At 44.2% G+C, this 21,030-nt stretch overlaps 1 protein-coding gene across 1 annotated transcript in view; it reads left to right on the top strand.

Annotated features, from left to right (window-relative positions):
* The first annotated feature begins 18,358 nt into the window (after positions 1-18,358).
* COL3A1 (collagen type III alpha 1 chain) overlaps positions 18,359-21,030 on the top strand; it is a 124,095-nt gene continuing 121,423 nt past the window's right edge. The window contains exon 1 of the mRNA XM_069225930.1: positions 18,359-18,570. Within this exon, the coding sequence (XP_069082031.1) occupies positions 18,492-18,570 (79 nt within the window). The 5' untranslated portion in view covers positions 18,359-18,491. The remainder of the gene's footprint in view (positions 18,571-21,030) is intronic.

Here is a 21,030-nt window from a genome sequence, read left to right as displayed (position 1 = left end):
ATGTGAAATGATAGTGGCAAATTTGTACAGCAAATAGTAATACCACGCAGGAGAACCTGGCCAGACGGAAGAAAATATTTTTCTTAAATAGGTGACTGAAGAGTAACGAAGTTTTCTGCATCATTATGTTAAATGATAGTGGCAAATTTGTACTGTGAATTGTAAGACCACGCAGTAGAGACTGGACAGAAAGAAGAAAAATTTGTTTTTGTTTAACGGGAATCCCAGAGAGAAAACAAAAAAAATGATTCATTAATTAAAACCCTCCCAGAGTATAGTTTGGGAAGCATTTGATCTGCTGGCACCGGAACACAGGAAATGATTTTGAAATGTGCACAAACAAAGTCTGTCATTGATCAATGGCTGTATTTGAATTATGTGTTGATTAAGTGTAAATGTGCCACTATGTTTCATTGCAATGTTTTTGAATTATATGTAAAGTAGTGCAGCACTGCATTAGAGAAGAAAAACTGTTTTATGGTGTGCCTCTAAATTGTCAACAGCTCTTGTTTTCTCTATCTCTCTGTCTATCCACCACTACATAAGTTTTTTTTTCAATGTTTAACAAATTTTTTTGCAGGATACAACCATTGTGTTTATTTTTCAGATTGTAAAATTGTGAGGGAAGGGCACAATGGGCAGAGGCAAGTCTAAAGAAAACATAAGGATGGTAAGCCCTAGAATGCTGAAAAACATTAAAAAGTTGTTTAAACAGCTGACAGGAGAGAAGTGTTTTAACCAGATAGCCCTATAGAGCAAGGTGAGAAGGACACAGAGGGGCATATTTATACTCTGTTTGCGCCGGATTTGCGTTGTTTTTTTTTACGCAAATCCGACGCAAAGCTAACTCCATATTTATACTTTGGCGTTAGACCCGTCTAGCGCCAAAGATCTTGGAGTTTGCGTCATTTTTTAGCGTGGACACCTACCTTGCATTAATGATATGCAAGGTAGGCGTTCCCTTCTAAAAAATTACTCTAAGGCATGTGCGCCTTATTTAAACTCCCGTGCAAAAATGACGCACGGGAGTGGGCGGGCCTTAAAAAATGACGTCCAGATGATTTTGCGTACTTTTTTAACGCCTGGTCAGGGCAGGCGTTAAGCGACCTGTGGGCTCGGAAGGAGCCCAGAGGTGCCCTCCCCTGCCCCCAGGGACACCCCCTGCCACCCTTGCCCACCCTAGGAGGACGCCCAAGGATGGAGGGACCCATCCCAGGGAACTTAAGGTAAGTTCAGGTAAGTATTTTTTTCGTTATTTTTTTGTGGCATAGGGGGGCCTGATTTGTGCCCCCCTACATGCCACTATGCCCAATGACCATGCCCAGGGGACATAAGTCCCCTGGGCATGGCCATTGGGCAAGGGGGCATGACTCCTGTCTGTGCTAAGATAGGAGTCATTTCAATGGGGGTTGGGTGTAAAAAACAATGGCGCAAATCGGGTTGAGGCCAAAATTTTGCCTCAGACCTGACTTGCCCCATTTTTTGACGCCCAAGCTCCATTTTCCCCTATGCCGGCGCTGCCTGGTGTGAGTCATTTATTTTGACGCACACCAGTCCGCAGCGCCGGCTAACGTCATTCAATAAATAAGGCGCCCGCATGGCGCTTTGGAATGCCGTTAGCCGGCGTTAAAATTTTTGACGCACAACTGCGTTGGCGCAGTTGTGCGTCAAAAAGTATACTTTTGTATGTTGGATTTTTGTCGTTTTGGTCTTGTTTTGTCTAGATAAATATTTCCTATTTTTCTAAACTGGTGTTGTGTCATTTTGTAGTGTTTTCATTAGGTTACTGTGTGTGTTGGTACAAATACTTTACGCCCAGCACTCTGAGGTTAAGCCTACTGCTCTGCCAAGCTACCAAGGGGGTAAGCAGGGGTTAGCTGAGGGTGATTCTCTTTTATCCTAACTAGAGTGAGGGTCCTTGCTTGAACAGGGGGTAACCTGACTGTCAACCAGAGACCCCATTTCTAACACATATGTAAAGTGCTAAAGTGGCCAGAGAGAGGGAAAGCACAGAGTGTAGCTGTAACAAAGCCTGGGTATTAAAGGCAGGCTGCATGCACACAGAACTGTAATAGCAGACAAATATCTAAATTTTAGAAATTACATTTATAACATAGTGATGATAAAACTAACTTTAAAGGTAAAAGCGCACTCAATTTAAGATGAGTAGACCTCACAGTAGTGAAAGAAAAAAAAAACAAATTTGTGCGTGACACCGCCAGGACATGTAAACTTAAAAGTACATGCCCCACCTACCTAGCGCCTACCTTAGGGGAGACTTTTATGTAGAAAAAAATGATTTTTAAGGATTGGCAAAGTTTTAAATGCTAGGTCAAAGCAGCAGTAACTGTGCACCCAGGCTGCAGTGGCAGGCCTGAGACTGGTTTGAAAGGCTAAATCTGTGGGTGGCACAGCCAGTACTACAACCCACTAGTAGCATATAATTAACTGGCCCTGGGCACATGGTATACTACTTAAAAAAAAAAAGACCTTTCAAATACATTTGTGGTTGGATGGAAAATAATTACTTATTTCTAAAGGATAAAATAAACATTTCTAGGATTCAGTAAAGGATGATGTTCGCAGCACTGAAGAGATCAACATAAAATGTAAATTCTGAATAAACACTTATTACATTATGAAGCTGCAGCTTGAAGACCTTAGAAACATTAATCAATGTTGACCAAGGCTGAATTTGGCCAACTACCACAAAGTTTGCTCAACATACATAAACATACATACATGTAAATTATTCTTAAAATTAATTTTACTAACATTGTTTTTGCATTTTTATGATGTTTATAATGCCTAATATCACTACTGTAAATATAAGCTATGTAACTAATTCCCACACATTTTTGCACCCCTTTCTTCTCATGGTGTGCTACAGTGTAAGGCAACAGAAAGACTAGGGTACATCATTAAAATTGCATTATTCTGTAACCATAATTATTTTCAATCGTTCTTTTCATAAGTTTTCTGTTATGACATCTTATTAAGAAGCAGTTCATATTTTGCATGTCTGCGGCTTCAAGCACACTTTTAAGGTGTTGCTACATTTTCTGTGTCATTTTTCTCAACAACAACATGTGTAAATCACAGACTCAGGTTTCTGTGTCTAAATAGGTAAATATCTTGAGTACAAAACAGGATGATTTTGAGCTCGAACAATGCCAATATTCCTGTATCTTAGAGACAAAATTAAAATGTGAGCTTCAGTTTCAACGTGGCCTCATGGCTGCAGTATGTCTCAAGTACCCCAGCTCCTGGCCTGCCTTTTTGTACAGGATTTCTATGTGCATACTGGCATTCTCGAGCCAGTTCTTTGGAAGGTTAACCTTCCCTACTGGTGTTAATTTGTGGTAGAGAAATACAAAAACAGCATAGTTTAAATCCTACCTTTCCAAAGACTGAAAATGGCATTGCAAAGCAATCATGCTTCTAGCCCTGCAGAACTCTGATGGGACTCTCACATACGTCAAACACTAAACAGCAGTTGTTTACTGTGCAGGGACAGGGGATGTGAATTTACGGCAGCGGGTTTAAGTGTCAGATGCTAAGCTTCTGTATTTAGCCCTGACTTGCACTGCTGTTGCAAAAAACAAAAAAAACATACTCAAGGGTAGCTTTGAACATTTCCTCATTCAAAGTTAAGCAAATAAGTAATGACAACTGTGGCAGTCCTATTTTACACCAGATTTTTAGCAGTACACTGATTAAAATGGTTTTATCTAAATGGTTTGAAAGGGACATATGCACACACTTAACTTGGCAAACTGCTGAATGGTCTACATTAGACTGTGAAAGCATGACTGCAGGTCATCACCATACTTTAAATACATATTATATATATATGTTAGAAATGGGTTTTTGGTTGGCATTCAGGTTACCATCTGTCCAAGCAAGAACCCTCACTCTAGTCAGGGTAAGTCACACACAATCCAAAATTATCCTGTGCCCACCCTCTGGTAGCTTGGCACGAGCAGTCAGGCTTAACTTAGAAGGCAATGTGTAAAGTATTTGTGCAATAAATCATACAATAACACAATATAGCACCACAAAAATACACCAGACAGTGTTTAGAAAAATATATAATATTTATCAGGATAATTGTAGGTCAAAACGAATAAAGATGCAATGTGAAATTGTAGGGATATCACTGAAAAGTGATATAAAGTGTCTTAATTCTTTAAAAAGCAAACAAAGTCTCTTTCAAGCACAAAGTACCTGGTTTAAAGTGGAAAATCTCCGCAAAGGGCCGCAGCAGAAGAGATACGTGGAAAAATGGTGTGTGCGCTGATTTCTCCCCTGCACACACAGACTTGCGTCATTATTTTTCACGCGGGGAAGTCGTGCGTCGTTTTCTGGCACGCGGACAGTCTCTTTCTGTGGTCGCGGGATTACCAGACGTCCCGGGGTCTGTGCGTGGATTCTTCGGCTTGTTTTCCGGCTGCGCGTCGTTCCGGGAGGCTGTGTGTGGAATTCTGGTTCTCACGGCAGGTGTCGCTTCGATTTCCCCTCTGGAAGTCGGGCGGCTTTGTCCCTGCGAGGCCATGCGTCGAAGTTCCGGTTGCCCCGAAGGCGTCGCGTCGATCAGCGTCGGTGTGCGGTGATTTTCTCGCCACGGAGCATGCTGTGCATCAAAATTTTTGGCCCACGAAGAGTCCAAATGAAAAAGAGAAGTCTTTTTGGTCCTGAGACTTCAGGGAACAGGAGGCAAGCTCTATCCAAGCCCTTGGAGAGCACTTTTACAGCCAGACAAGAGTTCAGCAAGGCAGCAGGGCAACAGCAAGGCAGTAGTCCTTTGTAGAAAGCAGTCAGGTGAATCCTTTAGGCAGCCAGGCAGTTCTTCTTGGCAGGATGCAGGTTCTGGTTCAGGTTTCTTCTCCAGCAAGTGTCTGATGAGGTAGGGCAGAGGCCCTGTTTTATACCCAAATGTTCCTTTGAAGTGGGGGAGATTCAAGGAGTGGCTAAGAAGTACACCAGGTCACCTTTCAGTTCAATCCTGTCTGCCAGGGACCCAGTAGGGGGTGTGGCAGTCCTTTGTGTGAGAGCAGGCCCTCCACCCTCCCAGCCCAGGAAGACCCATTCAAAATGCAGATGTATGCAAGTGAGGCTGAGTATCCTGTGTTTGGGGTGTGTCTGAGTGAATGCACAAGGAGCTGTCAGCTAAGCCCAGCCAGACGTGGATTGTAAGGCACAGAAAGATTTAAGTGCAAAGAAATGCTCACTTTCTAAAAGTGGCATTTCTAGAATAGTAATATTAAATCCAACTTCACCAGTCAGCAGAATTTGGTATTACCATTCTGGCCATACTAAATATGACCTTCCTACTCCTTTCAGATCAGCAGCTACTACTTCAATACTGTATGAGGGCAGCCCCAATGTTAGCCTATGAAGGGAGCAGGCCTCACAGTAGTGTAAAAATGAATTTTAGGAGTATTACAGTGCCAGGACATGTAAACTACACAGGTACATGTCCTGCCTTTCACCCACACAGCACCCTGCTGTAGGGGTTACCTAGGGCACACATTAGAGGTGACTTATATGTGGAGAAAGGGGAGGTTTAGGCTTGGCAAGTACTTTTAAATGCCAAGTCGAGGTGAAAGTGAAACTGCACACACAGGCCTTGCAATGGCAGGCCTGAGACAAGGTAAAGGGGCTACTTAAGTGGGTGGCACAACCAGTGCTGCAGGCCCACTAGTAGCATTTAATATACAGGCCCTAGGCACCCATAGTGCACATTACTAGGGACTTATAAGTAAATTAAATAGTCTAATCAGGTATGATCCAAGGTTACCATGTTTAAAGGGAGAGAGCATATGCACTTTAGCATTGGTTAGCAGTGGTAAAGTGCGCAGAGTCTAAAAGCCAGCAAAAACAGTGTCCAAAAAGTGGAGGGAGGCAGGCAAAATGTTGGGGGTGACCACCCTAAGGCTGTCAGGTCTAACAATATACATGTACATTTTTAATTGTGTTAATGCAATTTGTACATTTAGTATATACCGCTTGTAATAATAATTGAAAAACAAGCATTTGCAATGCAATGGGTCTCACGTTTGCTCGGGTAAGAGCTATTAGCATTGTAAATTCCTAACTGGACTTTTCTTGCCACATACATTGAAAATGAAAAGCAAAACTGTTAACATAAGCAGGCCAATTTAAAGCACTACAGCCGCCATGAGCATGAGCGAGAAGGAGAAACACAAAAAGGAAAAATAAGTTTGCTCGCAGTCAAACGAATCAATAAAAGTGCAATTATCCATGTAACAGGGCCAGTGTCCAAGGCGGTAACCAAACCGCCCCAAGGAGGGACAAATGTAATGCATTTACCAATGATAAGAAAGGATTTTTGAAAGGCAAGCCCATAAACAAGTGATAGTGATGGGCGTGTGGTAGGCGCGGTTAAAAGCGTACAGATAGATTACAACAGGTCAAATCGCTTGCGTGCATGTTAGACAAGGGGACCAGCGGGCTCCATCTCTCCCTCCATAGCCCCTGTGCTTAAAGAGGAGCTGTGCATGAAATAGCGGTGCGCCTCCCCCAAACCTAGAGGCAGTTCAGAAACATATTTGGAAAACAATGATGCCTTTTGTTCACTGCAGTAGTTGGTTCAAATGTAGTGAAAAGTCAGTGGTAATTAGGGAGAGCCCAGAGCACAACTTTTAACAAAGCACTGCACTATCACTTATCATGTTTACATTGCCTGGGTACCAAAGGGTTGCATTTGTTAACAAACTTCTGGCACTCTTGGGTTATGGTCCTATGGAGTATGAAAGAATGAGGCACATACAAGGAACTGGTTAAAATAGCTCCCTTTGTAAAGTTTACAAATATGAAAAATTAGTTGCTTGGGTCTTTTAATTGTGGAATAATGTGTCAGGCAAGTACTGAAGTATGGTGAGAAACAAACCACTGTACATTTACTTTACTTTCATGTGCACACACGAATAAAACCATTGTGATTGAATAATGTTATCTTTTAAATAACTCCTTTTTTCAATACAAACTGAGAAGTTATCCGACGTTTTAAGAATCTTGTATAGTAATGCATCATTGAACCACATTTACACAAAAGTGTCTGAAACTACCATCTCATGATCTTCCTTCCATCTCCTAAATGCACTCTCCTCATGTATGGTTCTTTGCACACTTGCTCTGCTCGCTCATTCAGTAACACCAGGATTTTTAGACCCCCTATGATTTAGGTAACATGTGCCGATGGCCAGCACTCTAATCGGAATTATTTCCAACACCACTGCTCAAAAGAAAACAGGGCAGAAATAATGTGTTTCTATTGGGAAAAGTAGCGTTTGACTACACTGCTGTTCGGAGAAAGTATGGTCCTTTATGTTTAAACCAAAGAACATATTCTAAAGGTAAGAAGTACACAGAGGGCTTAAAATTGTCACATTTGAGGTTCTAACTAGTGCAAATAAATATTATATTAAAAATCATTCATTTCTGATAATGATCCTTGGAATCACGAGCTGTAGTGGGATTTTACAGCACAAATGCCTTTTATGGCTGAAGAGTGTCTTCCGGTGTGTAAGGAAATTCTTCAATTGTCACACTTAGCGTGTTGTCACAGGGGATTGGCGCTCGCAAACGTGGTATTCACACCCAAAGCTGGCATTCAGTAATGCTGCCAGCTGGCCTCTAACAACATTTTGGACCCCTTCCTTTTTTCAGAAAATGAAAAGCCCTAAGCCGGCTATTGTCAGGTGAACATTCCGAAGTTGCTTTCATAACCCGATGCAACGAGTATATCATACAGTCCTGCACCCACATACTTTCTTTGCACTTGTTTTTCTTTTTTAATCGAAATTCCAGTAGCTTCAACTTTATATCGAATGGTTTGAAAGGGAGGGCATTGTTTGTGTGTCTTCCCGTGGTGCAGAGGTAAGAAAAAATAAAAAAAAAAAAGTGGGAAGCTTGTGCCATCGAAATAATGTCTTCAGCTCTATTCCATTTACCGCGCACTGCGAGATGACACTGACGCTGCCCTCTATTAAGCTCTATTAACTCCTCACACATATAATTGAGACTGTTGCTGTAGAAGAGATTATCTCTTCAGCTTCATATGGGCCTCCTATGAAAAACTCAGTTTCGGCAAAGCGCATACATTGTCAAATAATAACAACATGCATACCACCAAATATATACATTTAATACATTTTCCACCCATCTCTTCAAATATCAGTCTATCAGACGTCCACAGTGTGTCATTCTTACTCCCCACTTACAGCGTAACTCAGCATGAGTTGGTATAAGGATGCCCTCTTGTTAGAACAGATGCCCAGTGCAGTACAAAGTATGGCACCTTGAGCACAGATTTAGTGAGCTACAGATCTTAATAAATGTATTGTTCAACGAGGATTTCCTTCGAAAGCGCCTTAAAGCACGTTCATGCAGTCGCTTAAGAAAAAAGAAAAAACAGCGCAATTGTGCTGCTACAGTTCACACGTAATAATACATATCGGCAAAAGTACACTTATAAATGTACCCGGCAAAAGTGCAAGTAACTGTGTTGCAAGGTCGATAGTATGCGAAGTGCTCGACTTTTGCCCAGCGAGATCACGCTGTGAAAATAGAGAAAAAGTAGTCCACAAACCTGAAGAAAACAGTGAGCCTCACATGTTTTCTGTACTTGGTCGCTGCGCTCGAGGAGGGCTAACCACAGGAAAAGGCATGATGTATGCGTGCCTTCCACTAATCAAAGAAAGTGGATTCTAACAGGCAAGCCAACTTGCCAATGAAAGACACTGATGTGACGTTGACGGGGCTCCGAGCCCTTTTTTAATACCTAAAGCGTCTCGCTTAGCGAAACGCATGCGTAAGCGCATGCGACGCAGGCTCGGCCCTAAAAAGGGTGAGCTGGTTTGGAGGAGTGGCTATTTCTTTTCAGCAGTTTTGCTTTTATTTCTCATGCTTTGTGTAGGGAGGCTTGCAGCTGTGTCCTCATTTGAGATGGCTCTCTTCCACACACGTGCAAACAGTGTAATGTTATATTAGCCCTCACCACACTGAATGAGCATGAATGAAACTGATTGACCCCCTTATGATTAATTTTTCAGTGTCAATAAAAACGTAAGTGAAAGAAGGAGCAGGTGTCTCACTGGATTGTAACTTGCTTGAGGGACCGTCACTATGCAACTAACAAGACTGGATAAAAGAAGAATTGCAGATTCTGTTAAGGCCAGGGCAGAGTTTTTGCTGTTTTCTTGAGGAATAATACCTTTGTAGGAGATATGCAAGGTAGAGCTTACATTATTGAACAACATTATCAAGGGGCACAGTGTAGATAAGATGGAGGATAAGGATACCAGTAAGGAGACAAGAGTAGGGATCAGTGTAATTCTTGCCCATGTCAAAAGGCTTACAGAAGAAATAGCACTACATGAGGAACACTTTTCAGAGAAAACAAGTAGGAACATAGGATGATGCACAGAGAGAGAATTGACCCATGGAGCGGAAAACCGACGAACCCAGTGCTTTATGATGAAGGTATCTGACACACCTGAAGAGAATACAATGTTTCCAACTAAGGTAGGAGATACAATGGTTGATTTCTTAATTTTAATATGGATGTGTCCCACCAATTTGCTGGGGGGATACCTCATCTGGCACAATTTCTGCAACAGTATATGCTTTCAGGAAATGGGATTTACTTACAAGCACCTGAGTGCAGGTTAGAATTGATTAACATAGTGCAAACTGCAGCAGTGAGCATTGACCTAGGACCACAGGAAGAGAACTTCTTCTAGGGCCAGCTTCAGAACAACACATGTCTATAGCTGTTGCACCAGGATTCTACCCTAAACATTTGGGCCCCATGGTAACTAAGAATTTTGCATTTCCTTTGGGAGTTGTGACTGTGTTGGGCGATGGAGAAGGATGGTGATGAATGTTGTGTATGCTCAGAAACGATAGGGCTGTAGTTTTTGACAAGCTTGAATGGAATATGACTTTCCAGCTGACTAAAAACAAGGTTCTAGAACAACTGAACTCAGAGGTTTGGGCAAACACAAAAATGAGGCAGGATAGTTAAAAACATGCCATCGCCATAAAGTGAAGCTTAAGGAAAATGCAAAACAACCTTATGTGCGTCAGTATAGACTGTCACCTCAGGCAGAGGAGGAAATAAAACCTGTGATTGAGTCTATCTTACAAGAGGGTATCATTAAAACGACCAATAGCCCCTGTAATAGTCTGATAATTCCATTGCCCAAGGGCAACATTGGGCAGTATGGATTCATACAGGGTTTATGCCAGAAAAACAACATTGTGGTTCCCTTAGCACCTGTTGTGCCTGACACCAATACTATATTACCTTCTATACCTGCAGAAGCAGAGTACTTCTCAGTTATAGATCTCACAAGTGCATTTTTAAGTATTAGAGTCCATCCAGAGAGTGAGTTCCTCTTTCCCTTCATAATAAAAGATACCCAGTACACTTTCACAAGACTGTCCCAAGGCTTCACAGAGAGCCCCACGGTCTATGCACAGGCAGTAAAGAGAGACCTGGACACCCTACACCTGGAAGGCAGCAGTGTCATCTTGCAGTACGCTGATGATCTCCTTGTGGCATCCCCATCACTTGAGGCTTGTGAAAAAGACACTGTGGCTCTGCTGAACCACCTCCAGGAGAGAGGACACAAAGCCTCATTGTCAAAATTTCAGTGCTGTCAAAAAGAGGTGACTTACCTTGGTTATGTGGTATCCAAAGGTATGCGCTGCATATCTCCTGACAGAATAAAAATGATTCAAAGCATGCAGCCACCGTCCACCAAGAAAGGAATTATGTCCTTCCTGGGGATGATGAACTATGCTGTCAATGGATCCCTGAGTTCAGATCCTATGATGCATTCTTGAGGAAATGCACACTACAAGATGCACCCAACAACATTGTATGGGCTAATGAACTTGTAGAATATTTCAAGAAACTGAAAGGGACATGGTGTACTGTGCCAGCATTGGGGCTGTCTGATTAGAATCTGCCCTTCCATCTCTATGTGTGTGAGTGGTACACTGATGGTTCCTCCAGCAGACTAACAGACACCGATTACAGAGCAGCGTAAGCTATAACAACAGTGGACATCATAATTGAAAGTTGTAGGAAAGTACCATCTTGCCTGGCATGTTACCCCAATTTTACTGTATGTATGTTTGTGTTTGCCTATGTGTCACTGGGATCCTGCTAGTCAGGACCCCAGTGCTCATAAGTATGCCCTGTATGTGTTCCCTGTGTGGTGCCTAACTTTATCACTGAGGCTCTGCTAACTAGAACATCAGTGTTTATGCTCTCTCTGCTTTTAAAATTGTCACTGCAGGCTAGTGACTAATTTTACCAATTCTCATTGGCACACTGGAACACCCTTATAATTCCCTTGTATATGGTACCTCGGTACCCAGGGTATTGGGGTTCCAAGAGATCCCTATGGGCTGCAGCATTTCTTTTGCCATCCATAGGGAGCTCAGACAATTCTTACACAGGACTGCCACTGCAACCTGAGTGAAATAACGTCCACATTATTTCACAGCCATTTTACACTGCACTTAAGTAACTTATAAGTCACCTATATGTCTAACCCTCACTTGGTGAAGGTTGGGTGCAAAGTTACTTAGTGTGTGGGCACCCTGGCAGTAGACAAGGTGCCCCCACATTGTTCAGGGCAAATTCCCCAGACTTTGTGAGTGCGGGGACACCATTACACGCGTGCACTACATATAGGTCAATACCTATATGTAGCGTCACAATGGTAACTCCGAACATGGCCACGTAACATTTCTAGGATCATGGAATTGTCACCCCAATACTATTCTGGTATTGGTGGGACAATTCCATGCATCCCCGAGTCTCCAGCACAGAGCCCGGGTACTGCCAAGCTAACTTTCCGGGGTCTCCACTGCAGCTACTGCTGCTGCCAACCCCTCAGACAGGTTTCTGCCCCCCTGGGGCCTGGGCACCCTGGTCCCAGGAAGGCAGAACAAAGGATTTCCTCTGAGAGAGGGTGTTACACCCTCTCCCTTTGGAAATAGGTGTGAAGGGCCTGGGAGGAGTAGCCTCTCCTGGCCTCTGGAAATGCTTTGAAGGACACAGATGGTGCCCTCTCTGCATAAGCCAGTCTACACCGGTTCAGGGATCCCCACAGCCCTGCTCTGGCGCAAAGCTGGACAAAGGAAAGCGGAGTGACCACTCCCCTGAACAGCACCTCCCAGGGGAGGTGCCCAGAGCTCCTCCAGTGTGTCCCAGACCTCTGCCATCTTGGATGCAGAGGTGTGAGGGCACAATGGACAGCTCTGAGTGGCCAGTGCCAGCAGGTGACATCAGAGACTCCTCCTGATAGGTGCTTACCTTTCTCTGTAGCCAATCCTCCTCTGTGGGCTATTTAGGGTCTCTCCTGTGAGCATCTCACCAGATAACGAATGCAAGAGCTCACCAGAGTTCCTCTGCACTTCCCTATTTGACTTCTGCTAAGGATCGACCGCTGACTGCTCCAGGATGCCTGCATAACCACAACAAAGTAGCAAGAAGACTACCAGCAACATTGTAGCGCCACATCCTGCCGGCTTTCTCAACTGTTTCCTGATGGTGCATGCTCTGAGGGCTGTCTGCCTTCACCCTGCACTGAAAGCCAAGAAGAAATCTCCTGTGGGTCGTCGGAATCTTCCCCCTTCTAACGCAGGCACCAAACTTCTGCATCACCCATCCTCTGGGTCCCCTCTCATCCTGACGAGCATGGTCCCTGGAACACAGGAGCTGGGTCCAAGTGTCTTTGACAGTCCAGTGGCCCTTCTGTCCAAATTTGGTGGAGGTAAGTCCTTGCATCCCCACGCCAGACAGTAATCCTGTGTACTGCGTGAACTGCAGATGCTCGGGCTTCTGTGCACTTTTGCAAGACTTCCTTAGTGCACAGTCTAGCCCAGGTCCCCAGCACTCTGTCCTGCATTGCCCAACTCACTGAGTTGGACTCCGACATCGTGAGCCACTATTTTGTGACTCTGAGTCGATCACTGTCCTCAGATCCTCTAAGTGCCTGTTCAGGTGCTTCTGCGGGTGCTGCCTGCTTTTGCATGGGCTCTCTGGGTTGCGGAGCGCCCCCTCTGTCTCATCCTCCAATGGCGACCTCCTGGTCCTTCTGGGCCCTGGCAGCCTCCCAAAAACCTCAACTGCTACTCTTGCAGCTGGCAAGGCTTGTTTGTGGTATTTCTGCACGGAAATAAATCTGCATTCTCCAGCACTCCGTGGGACATCTTCTGACTAAAGGAGAAATTCCTGGCACCTTCTGTTGTTGCAGAATCTTTGGCTTCTTCCACCCAGAGGCAGCCCTTTTGCACCTTTATCCGGGGTTTAGTGGGCTCCTGCCCCCCCGGACACTTGTGTGACTCTTGGATTTGGTCCCCTTCCTTTTCAGGTCCTCAGGTCCAGGAATCCATCTTCAGTGTTTTGCAGTCAGTTGTTGTCCTTGCAGAATCCCCTATCTCAACTTTACTGTCTTTCTGGGGTAGTAGGGTAACTTTACTCCTACTTTTCAGGGTCTTGGGGTGGGGTATCTTGGACACCCTTAGTGTTTTCTTACACTCCCAGTGACCCTCTACACACTACACTAGGCCTGGGGTCCATTTGTGGTTTGCATTCCACTTTTGGAGTATATGGTTTGTGTTGCCCCTAGGCCTATTTCTCCCTATTGCATTATATTGTGATTCTACATTGTTTGCACTACTTCTAACTGTTACTTACCTGATTTTGGTTTGTGTGCATATATTTTGTGTATATTACTTACCTCCTAAGGGAGTATATCCTCTGAGATACTTTTGGCATATTGTCACTAAAATAAAGTACCTTTATTTTTTTTAACTCTGAGTATTGTGTTTTCTTGTGATATAGTCCTATATGATATAAGTGGTATGGTAGGAGCTTTGCATGTCTCCTAGTTCAGCCTAAGCTGCTCTGCTATAGCTACCTCTATCAGCCTAAGCTAATAGAACACCTCTATTCTACTAATAAGGGATAACTGGACCTGGCACAAGGTGTAAGTACCACAAGGTACCCACTATAAGCCAGGCCAGCCTCCTACAAAAGTGCAGCTCTAATGCAAGGCCCATACAGGAGCTAAAACCAAGATAGCCAGAGGAAAGGCTATGGCTGACACAGCAGCTAGAGAAAGCACGTTACAGCCAGTACAAATGGTGCCCCTAATGGCAAAAACCATTCCAGAAAATTCAGCTTATTCAGAGACAATTGTTGCTAGTTGATGTGAAGGAAGCACAATGGTCTGCAACATTAGCTGAGGAAAGAGTGTGGATTGATGCTGGGTGTTTGCAAAATGATGAGGGATTATTGGTCCACCGGGATGGGAGACCTGTGGCTCCATGTAGTATGGTCCTTCCCCTTACAAGGCTTGCTCATGGACCCACTCACATGGCACAAGGGGGGATGAATGAGCTAATTAGACAGGAATGGTTTGCACCAGGGATAACAGCCTTCACTGTACAATTCTGCTCCCAATGTCTTGTCTGTGCCCAACATACTAAAGGCCGGTCCCCTGCTACACATGATCACTTACCAGTACCACAGGGGCCGTTTACCAATGTCCAAATAGACTTTGCCTATATGCCCCCAGGGAATGGATTTAAAATATTTTCTGGTGTGTGTGGATCAATTTTCAAAATGGGTGGAGGCGTTTCCCACAAGGAAGAATGATGCAGCAACTGTAGTGCGATGCTTGATGAAAGATATCATACCCTGATTCGGGGTCCCCCAGGGCATTAATAGCGACATCCGTCCTCGGAGCCCACACATCCTTTTAAAAGCTGGAGACATGGTCATGGTGAGAAAAATAAAATATGTTTCTCTTAGTTCTAGGTGAACTGGACCACACCTCGTGCTCCTGGTGACGTGGACTGTGGTGAAGGTACAGTGACATCCTGAGTGAATTCACGGCACTAGGTGCAGATCCGCACCAACAACAACCAAGACCAACGTGCCTGCAACGGATGAGCACATGCAAGCCGTGGAGCAGCGCAACATACTAGAAAAGGGGAAACAGACCAGACCATTCCTAAGAGCCACGCTGAGAGCTCCTCATCAAGTGTCAGGTGACACCAGCTGATGCAGTTGAATGAAGCACACGACATAGTCTCGAAGAAAGGTGATGGTCACACCTGCAGAAAAATAGTCTGAAAAGGACACCGCAGGGCAGGTCCGTGAAGTGGCCCCTGAACAAGACGGCTGCAGACCAGTAGGAGAAGCAGAGGACAGCACCCTGCGAGCCACTGCCTTACTGACAATTAGAGAAAGTGGCTTAGAACTGAGTAACAGAAAGACTTTCATATCTATATCACTTTTGCCATGCTCCAGCAATTCTGTAGTAAGAGCATCTATTCGATTTCTGCAGTTAAAGTTCTACCTCCTACAGAGCAGGAGCTAGCCCACAGATATCTTAGAATACAACAAGATGTAGATGAAGCAAACAAAGAAATGTTTGATTTAATGGCTATTGACCCATAACACATGAATGCATTAGATTAGATTCTAGAATATAATTTTGATTATGTTTGAATAATGAATATCTCATAGGTGTATAGCGAGATGATATCTGTATTTCTTCTAAAAAAATGTGTAATGCCATCTGAGGATATGTATTTTATTGATACGTTGTTATTACTATGCTTGCCATGTATGTAGAATATATTTTTGCAATCATGTATGATATTTCTATCAAAAAGGAGGTATTGTTGAGAAAAATATATTCCCACGTATGTACCTATAGTTAGTTCCAATTCTCCCCTCCATTATCTGAATCCCAGTAAGCTATTTATTCTTTCCTCTTTCAAAGACACTTGCTCATCTCATTCACAAGCTGAACCAGCTCATCCACATTACTATGTGGAACTTCTCCAAGACTTCCCTACAGACCTCTCTGACACCTATGCCAGCTGTGCAAACAAACCTCTCCAAGCCACGTTGTTAAGTTTAGCTCAGTCTCACACTTTAAGTTCAGCCAGTGAGCAACCCAGCCCCCTTTTCTTTAGGGACCACCTGTTGTCTGTTCACTTGTTCATGCTCACACTGCATTATGTATATTTTTACCCTATGGACTTTATGTTTTGTATATGCAGCATTTCTTTTGTATGTGCGTGCCCATGTCTGGACTATGTCCCCTTTCGGGGTTTTGATGTAACAGCACTTATTAACATATATAAGTGTATGACTTATATGCTTCAGGGCAGAAGATTCATCTTGTGAGACGCAACACTGGGATGTGCGTCTGCCTTCTGCCTTGGCATGCCAATAAACCTTGGTAACTCATGAAAACATTTCATCTGTTCTGGAGCCTTGTCTGGTGTTTTTGTTTTCTTTGCGTCACTCTGAGGAGGGTTGAAAAGTAGTTTCCCTAACAATGGCAATGATAATTCCTCTGGTTGAGAATCGTCATTTAGAAGGTAAATTTATTAAAGACATAACATAATTGCTTTTAGGAAGATTGTGCATTAACCAAATACATATATATATTCTATAAATCAGGCCCTTAGTATTCTCCAGACTGTTTCATTCATGCACTAATGATGAAATAGGTTGCCCTAAATTTCTATGATAATCTTTCTCCCCATTGATTTTACTTGCAAAAAAACTAAAGATGTTTCTCAATTTTGTAGGAACTTGTATAGTACTATTGGAAAAGGTGTAAATGTGTAAACCACATAATGCACTGGTGACACACTTTCCTTTAAAAATTGAATTTCTGCCTGATGAGATTCTGCCAGAGGAATTGCCACCATACTGTGCCAGCAAGTCAGTGGTAGTTCCGCGGGTGGGGAGTCCTCCACTGGAAATGAAATTTCCTGTGGCACCACCACTGTCTGATAGTGTTCAGAAAAGTGAAGCTAGCAGTGACTCTGCCATAGGATAGACCATCGTACATCCCCCTCGTGATGGGGGGGGGGGGGTGGACAAAGAGGTGGAGTGGCACAACTGGAGTCTCACTGTTGCCTGTCTCTTAGTCATTTGCCGTGCATTCAACCCACATTGCTAAACCAATTCACAAGGATTCTTTAGGGAAGTAATTAGATTGACTCTCTGGTACCTTCCCTTCACAGGTGTTGTGGGGTCTTATCACTAGCACTTATAAAGATATTTGGTTAACCTAGCACATTCCCCGTCCCTGGGAGTTTCTTACATTAAGTTTTTTTAAGGCTTCCAGTGCTTCCTGGTTGCTTATATGCACCCTTGAGAAACAATTAGTGACATCAAAAGCCACAATTCCGGTACAGGTCAAGGACATGGGATTTGTGGTACAGAGCCCCAGGGGCAGGGGTGGTATGTGTCTCCTGCATAGTGTCTGTTATAATCGTGTGGTTTAAGTGTACATCAGGTTTATCTTGCACTCCCTCCCCCCCTTGCATCCTCTTGCCTACAGAGCTGTGACTCATGTACTGGGAGACGTCTCATCTGTGTCTCTCTCCTGGCTTTCAGCTGTGTGTTTGATGGTCTCAGTCGGGTGGTCGTTCGCCACGTTTGCTGTTCTCGGACTTTTCCGGTTCAAGCACAGTTGGCATCAGTTTGCGCTATAGTAACTATCTCCCTGAACAGATCTGAGATTTTGCAAGTGAAGGCACATAGAGTGGAATTCTCTGCACTTTCATAGTGATGTCTAGCGTACTCCAGCCTCCAGTGCCAGCAACATAGCTCCGATCCTTAGCACTGTGGTACTTGCGCACATGCATTCTAAAACATAGATACACGTATGACACAAAAAAAGAAGAAAGAAAACAAAAAAAAGAATGCTTTGGTCTGCATCTCGTTTAAAAATGGGTAGTGGAGCCGTGCGTTGGGAAAAGACGAATAGTATTTGTCATACAGAACGAACCCGGTCACTTATCACTTTCTAAAAGCAGCCGAGTCTGAAGTTACTGGGGGAACACAAGTCCCAAACTTTGCCTCTGGAATGAAGGAGATATAGGTGCATCGCGGCCGAATAATGAACTCCCCCAATCACTGTCTGTAACCCCGCTGGAACATCTGCTTGGCATGTGATGTGAATGCATTGGTGGGCACATGGACTCTCAGTTGGTCCGTGTGTGGACAGCACACGCTCGAGCGGTGCACTCCGAACCACCCGGGGAAGTGCGCCGTACACTATCCTCAAATACACAGATAGCAGAAGACATGCACAGCACTAATCCAGATGTGCTCGATTTCTTAGGCTGCCGCACGACTCTTTCTTCCATAGGGCCAAAAGAAATATTAATCATCCCTCCCTCCATGGAGGGGATGGGTGCCCCTCTCATGTTTCAAAAAAGGGGCTGGGAGCCGAGGGGAGCCAACGTGCTCCCTATTTAAGGGCAGAGCAGAGGAATCCCGGTGGCTGTGTTCTCAGGAGGGCCCAGTACTGAAAGGGCAGGGAACAATTGATGGTGCTAATTTAAATTCCCCTTTTTATTTCCCTTTTTGTTTGCACTTAGAGTCTCATGTCTAATATTTAGACATGATGAGCTTCGTGCAACTAGTGGCCCTGATAGGCTTGGCAGTTTTTCATCCTTCCATTATTTCGGCACAGCAGGACGGTGAGTAGGTCTCGCGCATTATTCTTTGTACTAACCCTGTCTTTCCATTCTTTCCTTCTACAGTAACAAGACGCATTCTTGTGTTTTCCAAATCTGTCACCGAGCAGTCTCTGGCAGCAAAGCTTTGCTGTTACATGCATGTGCCCTGCTTATGTTTCACCTGTTGCTAAGAAGCATGCACGTGTTCTCACAGGTTCGCAAGCGATTCTCGAAAGGGACTTGCCAACTGCTACAGGCTGGGGAGGGGTTAATGCACACTTCTGTCAACGCTGGTACCCGCGCATGTTGCGTTCCAATACGCCGTCTCCAACTGGCTTCTGTGGTATAATTATTTGCTAAATAGCCCCATTCGTGTACCGAGCAGCCTGTGAACATATTACTCCGTGCACTAATGCTGGTCGAGAGACACCTACGCATGCTTACTCAACATTTCACATAGACTCAGATGAAGTGCTGAGCTTTTTATTTTTTAAAGGGAAATAACTGAGGGAATGCTGTCCGCGGTGACTGTTTATGCCGGAGAGGCACGGCGTGCTTCAAACGCACCTCATCTGGTTCAGTCGGCAGACGCCCTCCCAAAGCAATGTCAAGATCCCGACGCGCCCCCCACACACACTCACAGACCACCGCTGCCTGCGGCGATAGAATCAGCTGATGACATGCCACCTGAAGCTTTCGTGGTCACAAGGCGTGATGTAGCTCCTTCGAGGAGCTACATCTTCGGGCTGCTCCTTCGAGGAGCTGTATGATGCACATCGCAGGAGGCCTAAAGAATCCACCTGCCCCCGCACACCAACAGAAGCGGGGTGGGGTGGGCGACTTGTAGGCACAAGGACACTCACTCTTTCCAAGTACTCCACCATAGCAAAGTTTAAGGCATACGCATTTGGTATGAATTGTTAACATAAGATTAACCGTGTGCGTGGGGTACATTCTGACAGGACACGAAGGGGGTGATGTTAGAGCTTCCCCAATGACAGTGCACACCTTGTCTCAGCGCTTCACTGTGCTTGTAGTCTCCGTTGGTGGAATAAAGCGCAGCATCGCCACTTGCTGGCCACATTATATAGGTACATCTCTGAAACAGGACTTTTAACCTACTTGCGCTTGGTTCAGGGTTGAACCATTACCTACTGCATGCGCAGCAAAGTTTGATCCAATGATCTATCCCACCCTAAGACATCTCTAGGAATAGAAAACATCTCATAAATAGAAAAAGGTGCGTGAATGGCTTTTGTGGGGGTATTGATAACATTCAAAGCTGCACTGCGTCGTTTCTAATATTTGCAGGTAGTACGTTTTGATATCATGCAGCAATTGGGTAAGATGGTTTTGTCACATTTTATACAACCATAAGAACGGGCATTCTGGAGCAATGGCGTTCATTGTTCTTAAGCTGTGCGAAAACCTGGCACCCAGGATGACTCCCATTGTGTTTCATTGTTTGCGGCGGATGCGCCATTTTGGGTGTGGCCGCTTTGCACATTTTGAATATATCACAAATGCCCTTGTTTCACAAGTCAGTCTAGAAAACGTTAAAACGCAATTTAATGAATCGGTGATCTCCAGTTGTTAAGGCTGGGTTTGCATTTTTTTTCTTCTGATTAACAGATGGTACCCTTAACTTCTCCTGCATGTAAAATGTGTAGGATGCAGCTAGGGAAATTCCAGCCCCATTTCTGTATTTCGTTGTCACGTCATACTACTACACGTAGTTATCTAAGAATATTAAAAATTATCAAGTGCCTTCGATTGCTAAAAGACTAATAAGCTCAGCAGTGGGTGACATTTTGACAAAGGACAAGTAACTGTTTGTTCCCTTCATATTATGCCGCAGAATTAGTTTACAGGTTAACAAAACCTCAGAATAATGCCATTGTCAGCAGGTCAGTCAACGTTAAACATGACGTTGCCGTTCAGAGAGGGACGATACTCAACTCATTTTAAAACTCACAAACGTCTTTTTAGAGCTAGTCAGTGTAGCGCGTTGGTCGGTTTGAGACTAATGAGGTGGATAGTTACAAATAATGAAAAAACTCTACTGTGACGCGCAGCAGAAAGGAAACCTAGCCTCCTTGAGTGGTTCCATGTCGAGGCCCAGGTTGTATGTAAGGACCTCCCTGTTTAGCACACAGGTGCCTTCCACTGACCAGAGACGCTTTAAGGCAGAAGCTAAGTGGGCAGTTGTCCGGGGCCCCCACCTTCCAAAGGCTCCCCTGTGGAAATACACTTTCTCTCGAGCTCACTTTTGTGTATTTCTGTCTCAAACTTTAACGTATAATTCAATATTGTTAGGCGACCTGGGGCTTGAATTTGTAAAACATGGGTAATGCAATTAAAAGTTGCCCCTAACAAGCGCCCCCGAAATATTATTTTCCCGGGGCCCCCAAAATCCTCAAGATGACTTCCACTGGCTTTCTTTTGTAAGTAACAAAGTAAAAGTGTTACTTCCAAGTATGT

Source organism: Pleurodeles waltl, chromosome 3_1 (genome assembly GCF_031143425.1).
Source record: "Pleurodeles waltl isolate 20211129_DDA chromosome 3_1, aPleWal1.hap1.20221129, whole genome shotgun sequence".
In the NCBI taxonomy this organism is placed as follows: Eukaryota; Metazoa; Chordata; class Amphibia; order Caudata; family Salamandridae; genus Pleurodeles; species Pleurodeles waltl.
Note: the sequence above shows the minus strand (reverse complement) of the source record. Positions and strands in the feature narration are given on the sequence as shown.